This window comes from Lagopus muta, chromosome 2 (genome assembly GCF_023343835.1).
Source record: "Lagopus muta isolate bLagMut1 chromosome 2, bLagMut1 primary, whole genome shotgun sequence".
NCBI lineage: Eukaryota > Metazoa > Chordata > Aves > Galliformes > Phasianidae > Lagopus > Lagopus muta.
In genome coordinates, this window is record NC_064434.1 from 18,339,674 (window position 1) to 18,354,994 (window position 15,321).

Genomic DNA, 15,321 nt, shown 5'->3' on the forward strand with positions numbered 1-15,321 from the left:
GCTTTCCAGAGTATAAAAACCTCTGATAGTTATTGTAGAGAAAAAATATATTATGTATTATCAAAATTAAAAGAAAAAGATATTTATAATGTATATGAATACATTCATGATCTGAATCTGTAAGACATATCAGAAAATGAGCTTAAGATGAAATAAAACATCAAAAGCGTGAAAGTTTTCAGAAATTTCATCCAGAACAGATTTTCAAACCTCCGACGTCTTCTTGGTCCACATACCTTTGCAAAGGGATCAATGAAATCATTTCTGTGTGTATGAATGAATGAAATCTTAGCTTAAAAATACATCAAGTTCACTCATCTGGGCATAAGGGATTGATGATGTCACAATTAAAAATTTACAGAACTGCAATAACTATGGATAAATACAATTAAAACCATTTCACTGAAATAGAACAAATCTAAAGTATTCTTGTACGTGCCTACAAGATCTGCAGTTAAAATTACAGGAGCAACTGCATCTAATGCCCTGAAATTACTACCTAAACTTTTTTTTTTCTTTTTATGGTTTATTGGATATTAGTATAAAAGAGTAGTTTTGAGAAGACAAAGTTACACTTGTGTCTTATTTTTAAGAACAGATACGTACATATTCAGCATATATGTTTCTGTTCAAGAAACTGGTACTAAAAGCAAGATTTTTCTAAGAATTCAGACAATGTCTCTTTTCAATTTCAATTTAAACTTCTACTGATTTTGGCAGAAGTAGTGCCAGCTCAGTTGCTAGTGCCTTAGAAAATTTCACTTAATGCATTCACATTTTAAATGGTGTCTTTCTCAGGACACTGTGATGCTTGGAACTTCTACGTCTAGGTCAGCCATTACAATAGGGACCACACTTAGTAAAATCACTGTCATACAATAGGTGGCCTAACTGAAATAAATACTTATGTTATCTAACCACAGGTAATAGATTGGGCTTCCTCATCTCTGTCATTGAGCAACTGTTCTGTGGTTTTGTAGCATCTGCGTTTTTGTTTTGTTTTGTTTTTTTTCCTGCAGAAGGAAAGAAAGTTGTGACAGTGAAATGAATGCTGCTTTACAACTTAGAGATTGCCTCACAGATATTCCCACATACCAGAAGCAGATTCTCAGTAATGAGGCTGGAATCATTCATCTTAGTGAAAATCTACTAGTGGACTTCAGCAAAGGTGCTGACTTGTTTTTTGAGACAGTTCTTTATTATAAATCAAATGATCTTTCTTTCCTATCTTTTCTAAAATACTACTAATTTTGCAGTGGAGAGACAATTTTAATTAGAAGTACCTACAAGAGACATTACCAGTTCATTTCTAGAACAACTAAGCAATTCAATTATTTATTAGCAGAACAAAATTAGGTTCTTAATCAATGCTTCAATTGGAATTTGGATTTCTACCGTATTATTAAAAAAAAAAAAAAATAGGGGGAGAAAATAGAGAATGCTCACTTTTGAAAGCAGAATGTAAGATTTCATAATGCTAGAATCATATTCATCTATAAATTCAAACTTCCTTTAGAGTAACTTGAATATTTTCATCCTTATTCAATTCTGTAATATCCTTTGGAAAAAAGTAATAAAATTACATTACACTACATCACTATTAACTAAATCTGTGTATTTATAGATAAGTAAAAATATATTGATATAAATGTAAGGGTTTAGATTAAACTTTTAATATGGATCATTTGTAATTTTAAGAATGCCCTGTTCAGAAATGCTTGTGTAGCAACATGAAAATTCACATTTTATGTTTATCATGTTTAAAATATAGAACAAGTAAAGAAGAACTTCTTCAGTATCACTGTAAATCAGTTCTTATTGTGGAAAATGAGAGAGATTTACACAGTGTCTGAATTGCAGAATTATTAATAATTTTTATGAACATAGCAATTATTTTCACAGTTATATTTACAACTAATGCATACAATTCTCTTAATCTTTCTTTAGGTCTTGGAGAATGTGAGTGTTTTTGTTTTTGTTTTTGTTTTGTTTTTGTTTTTGTTGTTTTTGCATTAGCATGAAAATGAATTTAATGGTATTTCTGATGATAAGCAATTAAACTGGAATTGTAATAACCCTTCTGTACAGAATGGAAACAATCTAAAGCTTAATTGTGTAATTAAACTGACCACTTCTGGTAACAAACTGATAATGAACTTTTAATGACCCTATGAATCTAACTTAATCTAACTGCTATCTATTATTTCACCTCAATTTAAAAAAAGATATTCAATTTGTTTCAGAAATGAGAATGAACTATCTTCTGAAAATAGTAGATGGTAGCACTTCCATTATTAAAGGTACTCCTATACATAAGCCTGCTTCATATATGCTTTGTTATCACAAAAAAAAGAAAAAAAGAAAAAAAAGACAGCATTGCCAACTGTATTTAACTTTGTATATATTTTTCACATCTCCTGTTGTACATCTTCTTAGTTTACCATGAAGAATTAAGAGATTTGTGGCAAAAAATGTCAGTTATTGGTTATTCAGGTTGCCTAACTTCTGCTTTTTTTTTTTTTTTTTAAATTTAAGTGAGTGTTTCTTGCTTAATTTCAGCTGATGGTTTCGACCACTCAAACACTTTTTAATTCCAAAATACGCCCAGGAACAATCAGCATGTTTCTTTTGGCTGTAGACTTGCTAAAATATTTGATATCTTCTATGCATCTCAGACACTAGCTAGAAGAGTCAGGTTACCTGCAATTCAAAGATGAGTGGAAAGATACTACATCACTGCCAGCAGGGACACAGATCCTAAGATCCACTCTGATTATACCAAACTTGGGTTGTAACAAGATTAATTCAAAATGTCACTGGAGAATGACTGGAAAATGCCTTTAGCATATTGTGCCACTGAGGAGTTCAGGGAACTAAACATTTTTTTATGCTGCCTGGTTCCAAACACCTCAAGCTTCCTTTAAATCAGTTTTCTCTAAATCTAAAACATTCACTTATCATATTTTTTCATTTCATACGATTAAAGAGATTCAGATGGATCTGTTTGGAAGCTTCCAGGCAGCTTGGTCACTATGCAGTGACAACACACAAACTACACATCACTGACAAGTGCATTCCACCTTTCCTGTTCTTAGCTGCTTGTTGAATGCTCATCTCTAACCATAAGCTGCTTTATAAAGGTTTTTAGCTAAAGTATCATTTACCCTAGGAACAACAAACGATTAACGTAGAATCCAACTTGAAGCACAGGTATGACAAATGTTGTTCTGACCAGCAGGCATTTAAAAAAAAAAGCAACAGTGGTTATGCATAATCGTTTCCAGTTGTTCTTTCATGAAAATATCAGACTATGTGATAAAATATCTTATGGAAGTCTGCATCAATTGCTCTTCTTGTGCAATGTATATTCTCATCTAGATCTCAAACTGGTTGGGATAAAACCTTTGGTCCACAAAATAATGCTAACTGGTATTCCAATGACTCTCTAACTATATATTATTTCAGAACAACAATACTGTCCTGCTTTATCACAAAGCATTGTACAACAGTACAATTACTAGAATCTCATCCAAATGTTGGTGCTTATGGATATTATTTAGAATATAAACATTAACATCTTTATCGATGACACAGACAGTGGGACTGAGCATACACTCAGCAAGTTTGCTGATGGCATCAAAATGAGGGGTGTGGTTGACACAATAAAACTTGCTCTTGTGAATCCTCTGAAAGTTTTTTTAACACAATTACACACGTAAAATTATGTAACAGTACAAAACAGACAGCAAGTACTTGGTAGGAATTAGAGAACTGCACGTATTAATTCCTCATTTATACAACAAACACTTTTTGTTTCATGGAAGGCAACTTAGGTTAGAAATGACTTTTAGTTTGTTTGTTTTGCTTTGCTTTAACCATCGATAGAGTAGTTGTAGATTCATCATCCTTAAGAATATACAGTAAATGGAGGAAAATGTTAAAGCATGGAAGTAGGAAGGTTGTGAACTAATGATACTGCAATACATGCCACTTTCATGCCTGTCATCTTTCATAACTGTGGAACACTGCTCATAATCACAGATGAAAATAGAGATTGGCATAACAAACCAGTATTGAAATGGAATTCATTGTTGCTTACAGAACAGAAAAATAATGGATTAATTGCATCTGTTTTAAGCATTGCTACTTTTTAAAAGAATTTTACTCATGGAGTTTTAGTAATACAATATTTTTTTGAAGAAAGTTGAAAGCTTCACGTACGACTCTTACAGAAATAAAACCCTGGGTTTGTGTGCACAGTTCTTCCCAATAATCATTCTTGCATTTATCCAGGAACAAACATAATCAGCAACTACTTCTGAGTCCCAAGGAACCAGTCTAACTTACACTTCAACATTAAGAATCTCACTATGAAGAAAAAGCATTAAAAAAAAAAAAAAAAAAAAAAAAAAAAAGGATGGAACACCAGGGAAACAGATACATGTACAGTGAAAACCTGTCATACATTCATACATTTATGCTTATTATACTGTTTTTGGATTTCCAAACATTATTCACATTGCATGGATTTATGTGAAATATTACATCATGTACAAAAAAATGTTTATTGTCATGTTATTTTTAATGCATTTCTCTGACAAGAGGAAACTGTATCATTTCAGAAACATGAATGTTACCCGTTATCCCTTATGTGTGGGGACACATATTCTTGTCCTCAACTAATGCACACCTATCCTGACGTGTCAAAGAATTAGTAAGAAATCTAGTAAAAGCAATAGAACTTTATTTTTGAAGACTACAAAAAAAAAAAAAAAAAAAAAAAAAAAGATAAAAGAAAAATGATTTCATCTGACAGAGTTCTCCACTGCTGAGGATCATAGAATCATAGAATGGCCTGGGTTGAAAAGGACCACAATGATCATCTAGTTTCAATTGCCTCCTATTTGCAGGGTCACCAACCACCAGACCAGGCTGTCCAGAGCCACATCCAGCCTGGCCTTGAATACCTCCAGGGATGGGGCATCCTCAACCTCCTTGGGCAACCTGTTCCAGTATGTCACCATCCTCTGTGTGAAAAACTTCCTCCTAATTTTTAACCTAAGCCTCCCCTGTCTCAGTTTAAAACCATTCCCCCTTGTCCTATCACTATCCACCCTCATAAACAGCCGTTCCCCCTCCTGTTTATACGCTCCCTTCAAGTACTAGAAGACCACTGTGAGATTTCCCTGGAACCTTCTCTTCTCCAAACTAAACAGGCCCAGTTTCCTCAGCCTTTCCTCTTAGAAGAACAGGATATCAGCTTGGAGGCTTGCTTGCTGGAATTTGTGAGTGATGACTGAATTTCTAGTTGTGATTGAGAAAATGTCACAATCTACCTTTATCCAGTGCAAAGATGATTTTTATCACCAATCTCAGGAAAATATTTCTTAACAGTGCTTTTTCTGCCTTCCAACTTCCTATTTCCCTACTTTTGCTGCATTTCTAATGCCCCCATCAGTCCAAGTTATGCTGTCAATTGCAATACTTTTCTAAGGAAGAAAATACAGATATCTCTACACAAGGATTTAAAAGAACTTCACCTGCTAGCACTGCAAATAAATGATCACTTAATTTCACAGTTCTGTGGTAGGCTCCTGTTTGTATGTATTTGCAGCCTGAAATAGGCCCTTAAGACAGCTGAAGAGGAAGGGATGTTGTGAGAAGAATTTCTTCCTACTTTATTACGTTCTTCCTATCACTTAAAACAGCTATTAAAAAATGTTTAAGATATAATTTCTCTGAATATATAATAGAAAATTAAGATTTCTTTTCATAAACTAAAGACAGGTTAACCTGTCAGAAATACCATTTGTATGAAAGTATCAAAAACAACACATAGAGGATACAGTTAAAATAGCATTGCCAATGAAAAAATTTAAAAGGCCCTAATAAGCTGACAGCATGAATCCATGCTTAAATAAGAATGGCTAGATTGACACAGTGACATTTGACTGCCACCATGAATCTTGCCCAATCATTTATGAATAAAAATGAATCTCTTGCTGCAATTATGGTGCTTATCCAAAAGAAAGAATTTTTATGGACAATCTAACCTAGAGGTTACAACAATTAATTTCATGAATACTGAAATGTCAATTCTCTCGCTATGACTGGGATTAATCTACGTAATATTGATTTGCAGCTCATGCTGCTCTTAACATCTATCTGAAAACCAGGACATGCAGAATTTATGTTCTGAAGTAAGAAAAAGAATAATGGGGTCAAAAAGATTTTCCAGTGCTGAAGAGTAACCACACCACTTTATATTCTACTGACAATGAGGTTTTCAGCAAACATGAATATATACAACTGAGGAAGAAAATTAATTTGAGAACACACACATGGAGACTTAAGCACTGTAATCATGATTTTAATTGAGTGCCTCTAATGGAGGTTCCAAAGAGGTTAAACCACAGCTGGACGAAATATTAATGTATTTACTAGCTATTGGTCTACCATTTTGTTGGATTAAAATGACAAAAGGTCATTGCATAAGCAAACAAACATCTCTAAATGTTGAGATTGTTAGAATGCAATAGAAGAAGTTTTGAGATTTAGCAATAAACTCTTCAGAAATTGAATCAGTGACAGAACAAGTTAATCTCCAAACTTATTGCACTTAATTTTAATGATATTATCTGTTTTTTTTATGCATGCCAAGTAGGGTAATTTATATGTTGTTCAAAGAGATGTATCATAATTATTTGAAGATTTCATGTACAAAAATATTTTATGCATACTCAGCATTACTCAGCATGAATCCCTCCTTGATGCCCAGTAGCTTTTCAGGAAGAATCCTTTCTTTTTTTTTTTCCTTTGAAGAACTGTATTCCTTTTCAGAGGAGCAGAAGAGACAGCATCACCATAACACATAATCATTTTTGACAACCCATCAATCCAAAGAGACATTTGGAAGTGTTCTATGAGATTACTTGAAACTCTCTTTATGATCCCAGAGACTTGGAAGTTTAGAAGAGCTGATTCAACAACTGTGCTAGGAGTCCCATTTCTTGAATACTGTGTTAATGCAATGCTGGGATCCACTGCTCTTTCTTGTGCAAACATCTTTAGGTTGTCTGGTACCTATCAATCAGCATATATCAGATCAAGCTTTAATTTGGTCTAAATAATGTAAATATGTTTATGACTGGAGAAGGCCGATACTCTTAATCCATATTTTATCAAACCACTAGTCTAGTTTGCTTGAATCCACACATTCAGGAAAAAATTATCTGTGTAATAGTACAGTGAAGAGCACAGTGAAGTGGTGGGTGATGCATTTTAGCAGTGCTGACGCCAAGAGTAGGTCACCTCTGTTGGTGTAGATTTTTACATGTGGCATGCAGGTTCTTGATAACTGCTATTGAAAATGCATAGCTACTGGTGGTGATCATATTAAAAAAATCAGTGTTTGTAGCTGAGAATTTGCTCTATCAAATGGAGTGAAAACTCTTAAGAAGGGAGAATTTCCAGCTTAATTATTATTTAAGGAATTATTGGAGAGATCCACAGGAAAACTGTACTTAGGGACATAGGAATGGAGTACCATTGCCAGCTCTTTAAGGAAATCCTTCTGAGAGCACAAGAGCTCTCCATCCACCAGCATAAGAAATCAAGCAAAAAAGGCAGGAAACCAGAATGGTTGAGCAAGGACCTGCTGGTTAAATTGAGGGATAGGAAGAAAATACAGAGGCAGAGGAAGCAGGGATATGTGGCTTCGGATCAATGCACGGATGCCATCTGGACGTGCAGAGATGGGATCTGGAAAGCCAAGGTATAGATGGAACTGCATTTGGCGAGGGATGTGAAAAATAACAAGGGATTCTATAGGTATACTTGTCAGAAGAGTCAAGGCAGAAGAGAAGAGACAAAGAAAAGTGCACCCTCAGAGAAATGAGAAGGGAGAATTGGCTTGAGAAGGGAAAATTCTTTACTCAGGGGTGGTGAGGCACTGGTAAAGGCTGCCCAGAGAAACTGTGGATGCCCTATCCCTGGAAGTGTTCAAGACTATGTTGGATGGGGCCCTCAGCAGCCTGATCTAGTGGGTGGCAACCCTGTCCATGACAGCGGGGTTGGAATTAGATGTTCTTTATGGTCCTTTCCAAATTAAACCATTCTATGATTCTATGACGTGACTTTCTTATCTCGCTGATCTAACCTCACCGATTCTAATGGAAACGCAGTCAGCACCATGTTAATAGACATACATTTATGCAGCTATACCAGCTACATTAATGTTAAACATCAAACTATCTAACAAGGAGTGCACACTCAGGTCTAAAAAGTAATTTGGTTTAGAGAATTTTACTAGGCAGTAAAAAGTAATAATCCATTGTGTTTTTTGATGAATTTAAGAATTAACGTGACTAACTTTCCTCTTTTACTCTGATTCTTCAAATTTTTCCAATGTTAAGAAAGTCAGCCCTAATTTTCAGTTAATGTCATAAAAGCAAACAATTTATATTTTGTAAAATAGAACCATAATGTAAAGCAACACATTTTAAATTCAATTTAGGCAAGTAAAATTAAGCTTTATGGAAGAAAATGTTTAAAGTAGTTTAAAAGAACCTCCACAAAAAAAAAACAAAAAACAAACAAACAAACAAAAAAATTGTATTTCAGTAGTAAAATGAATTGATTTCCAGTTTTTTTTAATCAAGGTGAATTCATACATTTGAAAATTCTAATTTCCAAATATTATATACTCAAAGATTGTTATTACATGGGCATGGACAGATCAATATTGCTCTTATGAAGCTTTCAGAACCCTTCTATGCATTAAAATGTATTCAGATCCTCATTAATGGAGCTCATCAATCTCATGCAATTATTGAGCATATATATTATCTAAATATATCTTATACCTATTCTACTAAAAAAAATGGCTCCAGGATTTAAATTATTCATTACTTACCCCAGTTCTTTGAACTTCCAAGAAAATTGCTCTTTGAAATGATTTCTCCCAAACTGCCAACTCGCTGCCCAGCTCTACATTGAAACAATGACTCTTGCCATGTCCAACCATAACACTGAAACAATAGGGCCTGTGGTCTTCAAAATTGAAGTCCTGATGAATACCAAAATACAAGTTTGCTTGTAGCCAACAATCATCAGCAAGCCAGAGCTGAAAGATATGTTTCAGTATGTGATTCTTCATCTAGCAAAACAGTTAAAGCAACATTGTCTTCTGTAAGTAGTGAGTACTTGGATATGTTGTTATTAAGTTAATAATTATTTTGAAGAAACATTCTGACAATTAAGCAATATTTCCAAAATTCTCTAATTGGTTCTAATTCATGTAACCTTGTATCATATATTCAAAGCTACTTCAGTAGTTCAAAACTACTGTCAAACTTATCTAAGCAACACGTTCACAATTTAAAAGGAGTTTGTACAATACATTGTTTACAGTGAGAAGAAACAAAATTTCTTATTTGTTTGAATGCACTTCAAGAGCCATCCATAAGTCTTACTGATGAATATAGCTAATGTATTCTAACTGGATTTCAATTTCCTAAACACTCAGGAATGTAATACTCTACTAAGTACACAAAGGATCATTCAGGAAATGATGACCTGAACTTTCTAATATCCTCTAATAGCTTCCATTGCTGCTCTGCTACAACAAAGGAAGTGAAATGGGATACTGCCACCATCTTCAGGATGAAGAAGATGAAAAATTTCACAGAATTTTCACTTTTATCATAACAAATATACTTGTAAAAGAAAGCTTTTCACTGAAAACAAAATGTTATGTGAAACTTCTCAAATATTAAAAGTGACTAGCATAGAGAAAAACAAAACTAAATTAAAAGATTTTACAGTTGAGTACTTCAATGATTGCTTTTCCATATACATATTTATATATTTTAATTTCTATTTATCAGGGCCTTTTCCCATCTCCATTTCTCTATAATGATATGGAGCAGAAAAGATTGAAAAACCATGAAAGAATTTACAAATGGAATCTTTTTTCTCATCTTATAAAATCACTTGCAATCAGAATTTTATTTCTCTAGCGATCCACATCAAGTTGGGAGAGCTGACTCAGGTTAAGCAGATCTGAGGTAAAAGCAGTAACTCTGGAGTGGACGTAGCTGGCTTTGAAAAGATCAGAATGTAGCTCTGTAATGGCACCTAAGTCCTGGAATCTCACAGTAAAAGATTCTTTAGACTTCAAATTTATTTTTTCCAAAGGTTCCAATGGTATATCATAGCCTACCAGAGATTGGAAATTCCGTGGACATAAAAACAAGCAAACAACTGGGATCTGAACCTTGTCACCTAAAACACTTTGCTGTATGTAAGACAAATGTTTAAAAGCACAGGGTTTTGCATCCTTTCTGTTCTAGATGCACAAACACCTTCGCAGGACAGCAGTGAAGATCCAGTTTCAGTAATAAAAAGTAGAGGAAACAAATGATTCAGCAGTACAATCTTCCTTGTGTACTGCTCTCGTATTCATAAACAGGATCAAAATAACTCATACTGAATATTTTGTTTATATAGGTGAATTACCGAATAACGTTAAGCTGGCATATCTAAACTTATCCAATTTACTTGCCTATCTGTTAAATTATGGATATTTGAGGGCATACCTCTGAGGCAATACATAATTGTACCAGGGTACATGAGACTTTGCTGTCAAAAAAGGCCCTACAGCTGGCATAGGAGAGCTTTTTGTCTTTATGCAGTTCAAAACTACTTTCCAATGCTTGTTTGCACTGGCAAAAAGGAACCTGAATTAAATAAGTGCATATCATCTCATGTTAAGTACACACGGAGTAACAAGTAATAAGCCTACATCTACTTCAATACTACCCAATGAATAGTACTCATCATGGCTGTTAGACTAAAATATTTTTGTTTTATCTTTTTGTACTTAGAAATGTGATGTGTGAAATACTATGCAATAAAAGAAAATCAAACATCTTTAATACAGGTTACTTTTAAAAACACATATAATGTTATATACTGCTTTTCATTAACAGTTCCAGTAAATACAAAGTATGAAGAAAATTTAGGAGGAAATACATAAATGGCATCACATTTTCAGTCACCTGCCTGTTACCATTAAGTGTTCATGTATATGAATGCTAATTAACATATTTTCATATCTATGTGAATTAAAATATGTATTTATATGCATGTATACACACATCATCCTAAAATACAGCAAAATGGTTATAAGATGCCCTTCCCATATTGGATGCTTATTTTCCATTTTTAACTCTTTTTGCTTAATGAACACAGGTGAGACGCTTACAGTTGAGTAACAAGTGCACCTTCCCTTAAGAATAGAAAAGCACTCTCCATCATGGCTTTGCAGTAGTTCTAACCAGCTCCTGAAAATCCTTAAAAACACTCTCCCAATCTGTATTTTTTACAACATAAACTCCACCTTTCAGTCTATAATGTAGGAACTCTAATCTCTTAAGATTTTTTCCATCTTTTTGGATTTGTTCAGTTTGCCTCATCATCATTCATACCAAAGGATCAACAGAAAAGAGGTTAAAGTGCTGAACTTGAGCTTTTGCACTTTAGTTAATGTATTCATGAAGACTAGCAATTAAACATTAATTTATTAAAATGTCAAGAACATTAAAGGGTTGAATCTTTGGTAGTTTACTTCCCATTTCCTTTTCTTAATGAAAAAGTACCACAGAATGTGATTTAAGGATAAACTATCTTTGAAATTAAAAAGGGGTGGCTTTCAAATTGGTAGCGATATTTGAAGGAGAAAAATCAAAAGCAAAACCCACACTGGAGAAAAACCTTTTCAAAAAGTATGAGTATTTGTTTTGTTGTTGCCCAAATTATCTACCTGGAAAAAGTAAATTTTAAGAAAACCTAATAAGACAGAATAAAAAATCAGGGTCAGATTCTCTGCTCTTTGCTGCTGTTTCATTGATGGTCAGGATCTTTCCGCACATACCCGTGATCAGTCACGGTCACATTAATCTACATTAACGCTACATCTACAAAAGAAATACTGAGCTCCTGGCTGAGTGCCTGTGCTCTGGAGCTCAGCTCAGGTCTGCAACTCCAAGAGTGTCAGGCTCTTGGTAAGGCACTGGCCAAGACCCTTCCCTCTCTCACTTCTATCAGAAAAGGGAATCATCCCCTCCTGCTCAGTAAAAGAAGGTTTCCTAGAGTATAAATCAAACACTGATGGGCTGGAATTTTCACTTACAGCTGCAAAACAGGCATCTGACATCAGGTTCTTTTACCAGCCAGTTAACGGAGCTGACACAACTCTAAAAGGGAGATGTCAGTGCAAGGCTGAGAGCTATTGTTTGGGGTTTTTTTAATTTTGTTTTTGCTTGTTTGTTTTTGTCTGTGTGCTTCTTACTCTGTAACTTCATCATGTTTACTATTTATTTATTTTTAAATTACAATCCTCAAAATTGATGTAGGAAATATATCACTGCTGTGGAAAGTCAGTTTGGGACAAGCAATTTGAGCAGCCAGGACATGGAAACTCCATCATTCTATTCTCCAAACAATTTGGTCCTTTAATGAAACAGGTAACAACACTCTTTTTGCTGTACAGGGTGGAGTGTTATTGTCAGGTCTTTGCTTCTGTACACTGTCCCAGTTAACTGTGTTCTGATAGAAAAGCATCCACAAGAAGTACTCCATCAACTAAGGAGCTCTCCCTTGGTAGCATTGCTAAGCCAGGATCTGCACCAGTAACACAGCAACATTCCTTCTCCACAACATGAGTACATGCTCAAAGGAGGAACATCAGAGGGAAGGACAGCAGCTGGTGAGAACTGGAGCTTGTTTGGAATTTTTCAATGAAACAGCATCTCATGGGAAAGGATTTTCTTGTTTATTCCTTGAGAAAGTTTTCAGTTTTACTTTCTTAGGAATATCTTTCCTCTAGCTCTATCTTGCCTGCAAAGTTCTTTTTGATTATTCGGTAGTGAACTATCGGTAGTGAACTAACTTATCTGATGCAACTACTTAAAAAATATCTTTTGTAAGTCAACTATTTACACAGACCAATAGAGTTTGTTCTAAAGCCTTCCTTGCTACAAGCTAAACAGAAATATGACACTATGTCTAGATGGTAGAAAAAATAAAGAAATTTATGGTACACAAATGGACATCACTGCACCTTTTATGGTTAAAAACAACTATAATGTTATCAAATTATGAATGGTCTAAGAATGGCAGAATTGTATAGTTCTTATTACTCAAATAAAAGCATTTTCATGTAGAAAACATTCTTCAATACATTCACTTAAAAAATTTAAGCTACTAGGAAAATAACATTATCTGATTCCATTATGATTAGCTGATTGTATCATCAGCATTTCATGTCTGATTCTCACATGGAAAGAAAATACTCTTCAGTTTAGGAGAACTTAAGGAAGTTGCCTACTTAGACCTTAATCTGTTTTCCAGATTCAATTATACTGCAACAGTCATTGCAAAAAGGTTTTATTACAACAAATAAGCTACTTGAATGTCAGCTACCCCTAAATGAGATTAAACTGATCTCAACATCAACAGGAAGAGGCAAGCTTTCTTTACTGTATAATATAATTATAATTGTTCAGAAACCTACCTTGTGAATTTTAAATAGAACCTCACAGAGGTTATACATTTTTTCAGCTCGTACCCAGTCTAGTGTGCTTACCTATAATATCAAAATACAATATTAAGAACAAATTCTTCTTCATTCTAAAATCATTTAAAGATGAAGAAAATATATAGATTTCACCAATCATTATTCTATCAGACGCTTTAAATATAAGCAAATGTTAACTACATTTTATATCTAGCATTTAAAAATACTGTCAAATAGCATTCAGTTTCTTCCAGAAACAGTATCTACATGAGTTTTACTATAATTAAAATATATGATATAATTAGAGAGATTTCTTTTCCATTGTTACTACAGCATGATGGAAACCTTTTTGTAATCTCTGTGGTGAGGTACATAATAATATTTATTTTTCACTGTGCTAACATAGAGAACCTTCTCAAACACAGAGGTATTCTGCTCCATATCTCAATTTAATAAAAACCTTAGCATCAGCAGACCAAGATGTGGTCCTAAATACAGGTTTGAGTTGACATACGGTAGGGCACCATTATCTTAATATTTATATTAAAAACAGAAAAGGATTATGTGACTACAATATTTGAAATTAAAAAGCTTGTCAGCTGCACACATAACAATGAATACTAATAACTGGATTTTGTTTTCTTTTGGTTTTGTTGTTTTATCTTGTTCACATTATAGGCTATTCAAATTTGACAGTTGGAATGATAGGTGAAGACTTTTCCTTAAGACTACGTCATGTGTACTGTGCTAATACTGTTTATATACTGTTTAATACTGTCATACTGTGCTAATCTATTTTCTATTAAAAACAGAATCTAGCCTAGATAGCATAAGGAAAAGAGAACCCATGCATGAAAAATATCAGGGAAATACACATTGTTTTAATTACATGTTTTAGTGCAAAATTCTAACCTGATAAATTAATAGGAATATCTGTATAGATTTATAAAGAATTTGAGTAAACTGAACTCTGAAGCTTTTAGCACAAGGAAATCAGTGTTTTGGTAACTGTTTTAACAGTTTGGATGCCTTAAAATACCAGGGAAGATGTAGCTTGGTTAGTTTCCCCTCCCTCACTTTCCAAAGGAAGAGAGCAGATTCACTCTCTCAAAGTATTAGCTATAACAAAATGTGTCTACAAATCATCTCGGTTCTATGAATAGAAGTTAACCAGGAAAGAATGGTGAAATTCTTTACATGATTATTTCAGTGTATATAATAGCATGAATTTCAGCTATAGTACATGAATCTTGCTCATGTTGTTTCACATGAACATGATTTATATTTTTACTTTCAATGGGATCATCTTCACGGACTCTAAATCTCAAAGGTTCAGAAATTGTGTTGTAATACAATGATGATATCACTTTATCACATCACAACAACACCGAAGACTATTGTTGTGACTTCTACCGGTTATCAAACTGTATTTCTCTGAGGGCCCTTGGAAGAGTAAGGTAAACTCGGAGCTAGTTTCTGTCTAATCTTATCTGCTTATCCTTTTTTTCACATTAATTTGAACTAATGAACATTACCATTAGTCCTCTTTCATATGCTTTTCAAAGCACTGTTTTAGAATTTACTTGAATTCTGAAGATGGCAATTATCTCACCTAAATTTAGACAGAGGTGGTATCTAACTTGATTGTTAATAACATCTTAAAAAACGTAAAACCGAATTCTTAGAAATTTAATTTTAATTTTTGTTAACTGGGAAAGAAGAAAACAAAAGCAGAGGTTTCT

At 33.8% G+C, this 15,321-nt stretch overlaps 1 protein-coding gene across 1 annotated transcript in view; it reads right to left on the minus strand.

Moving 5' to 3' along the window:
• The window catches only part of SNTG2 (syntrophin gamma 2), a 144,051-nt gene that overhangs the window by 23,325 nt on the left and 105,405 nt on the right, over nucleotides 1-15,321 (minus strand). Inside the window, exons 13-14 of the mRNA XM_048934715.1 lie at nucleotides 13,577-13,648; nucleotides 8,915-9,157 (exon numbers count right to left, since the gene is read on the minus strand). Of these exons, the coding sequence (XP_048790672.1) occupies nucleotides 8,915-9,157; nucleotides 13,577-13,648 (315 nt within the window). The remainder of the gene's footprint in view (nucleotides 1-8,914; nucleotides 9,158-13,576; nucleotides 13,649-15,321) is intronic.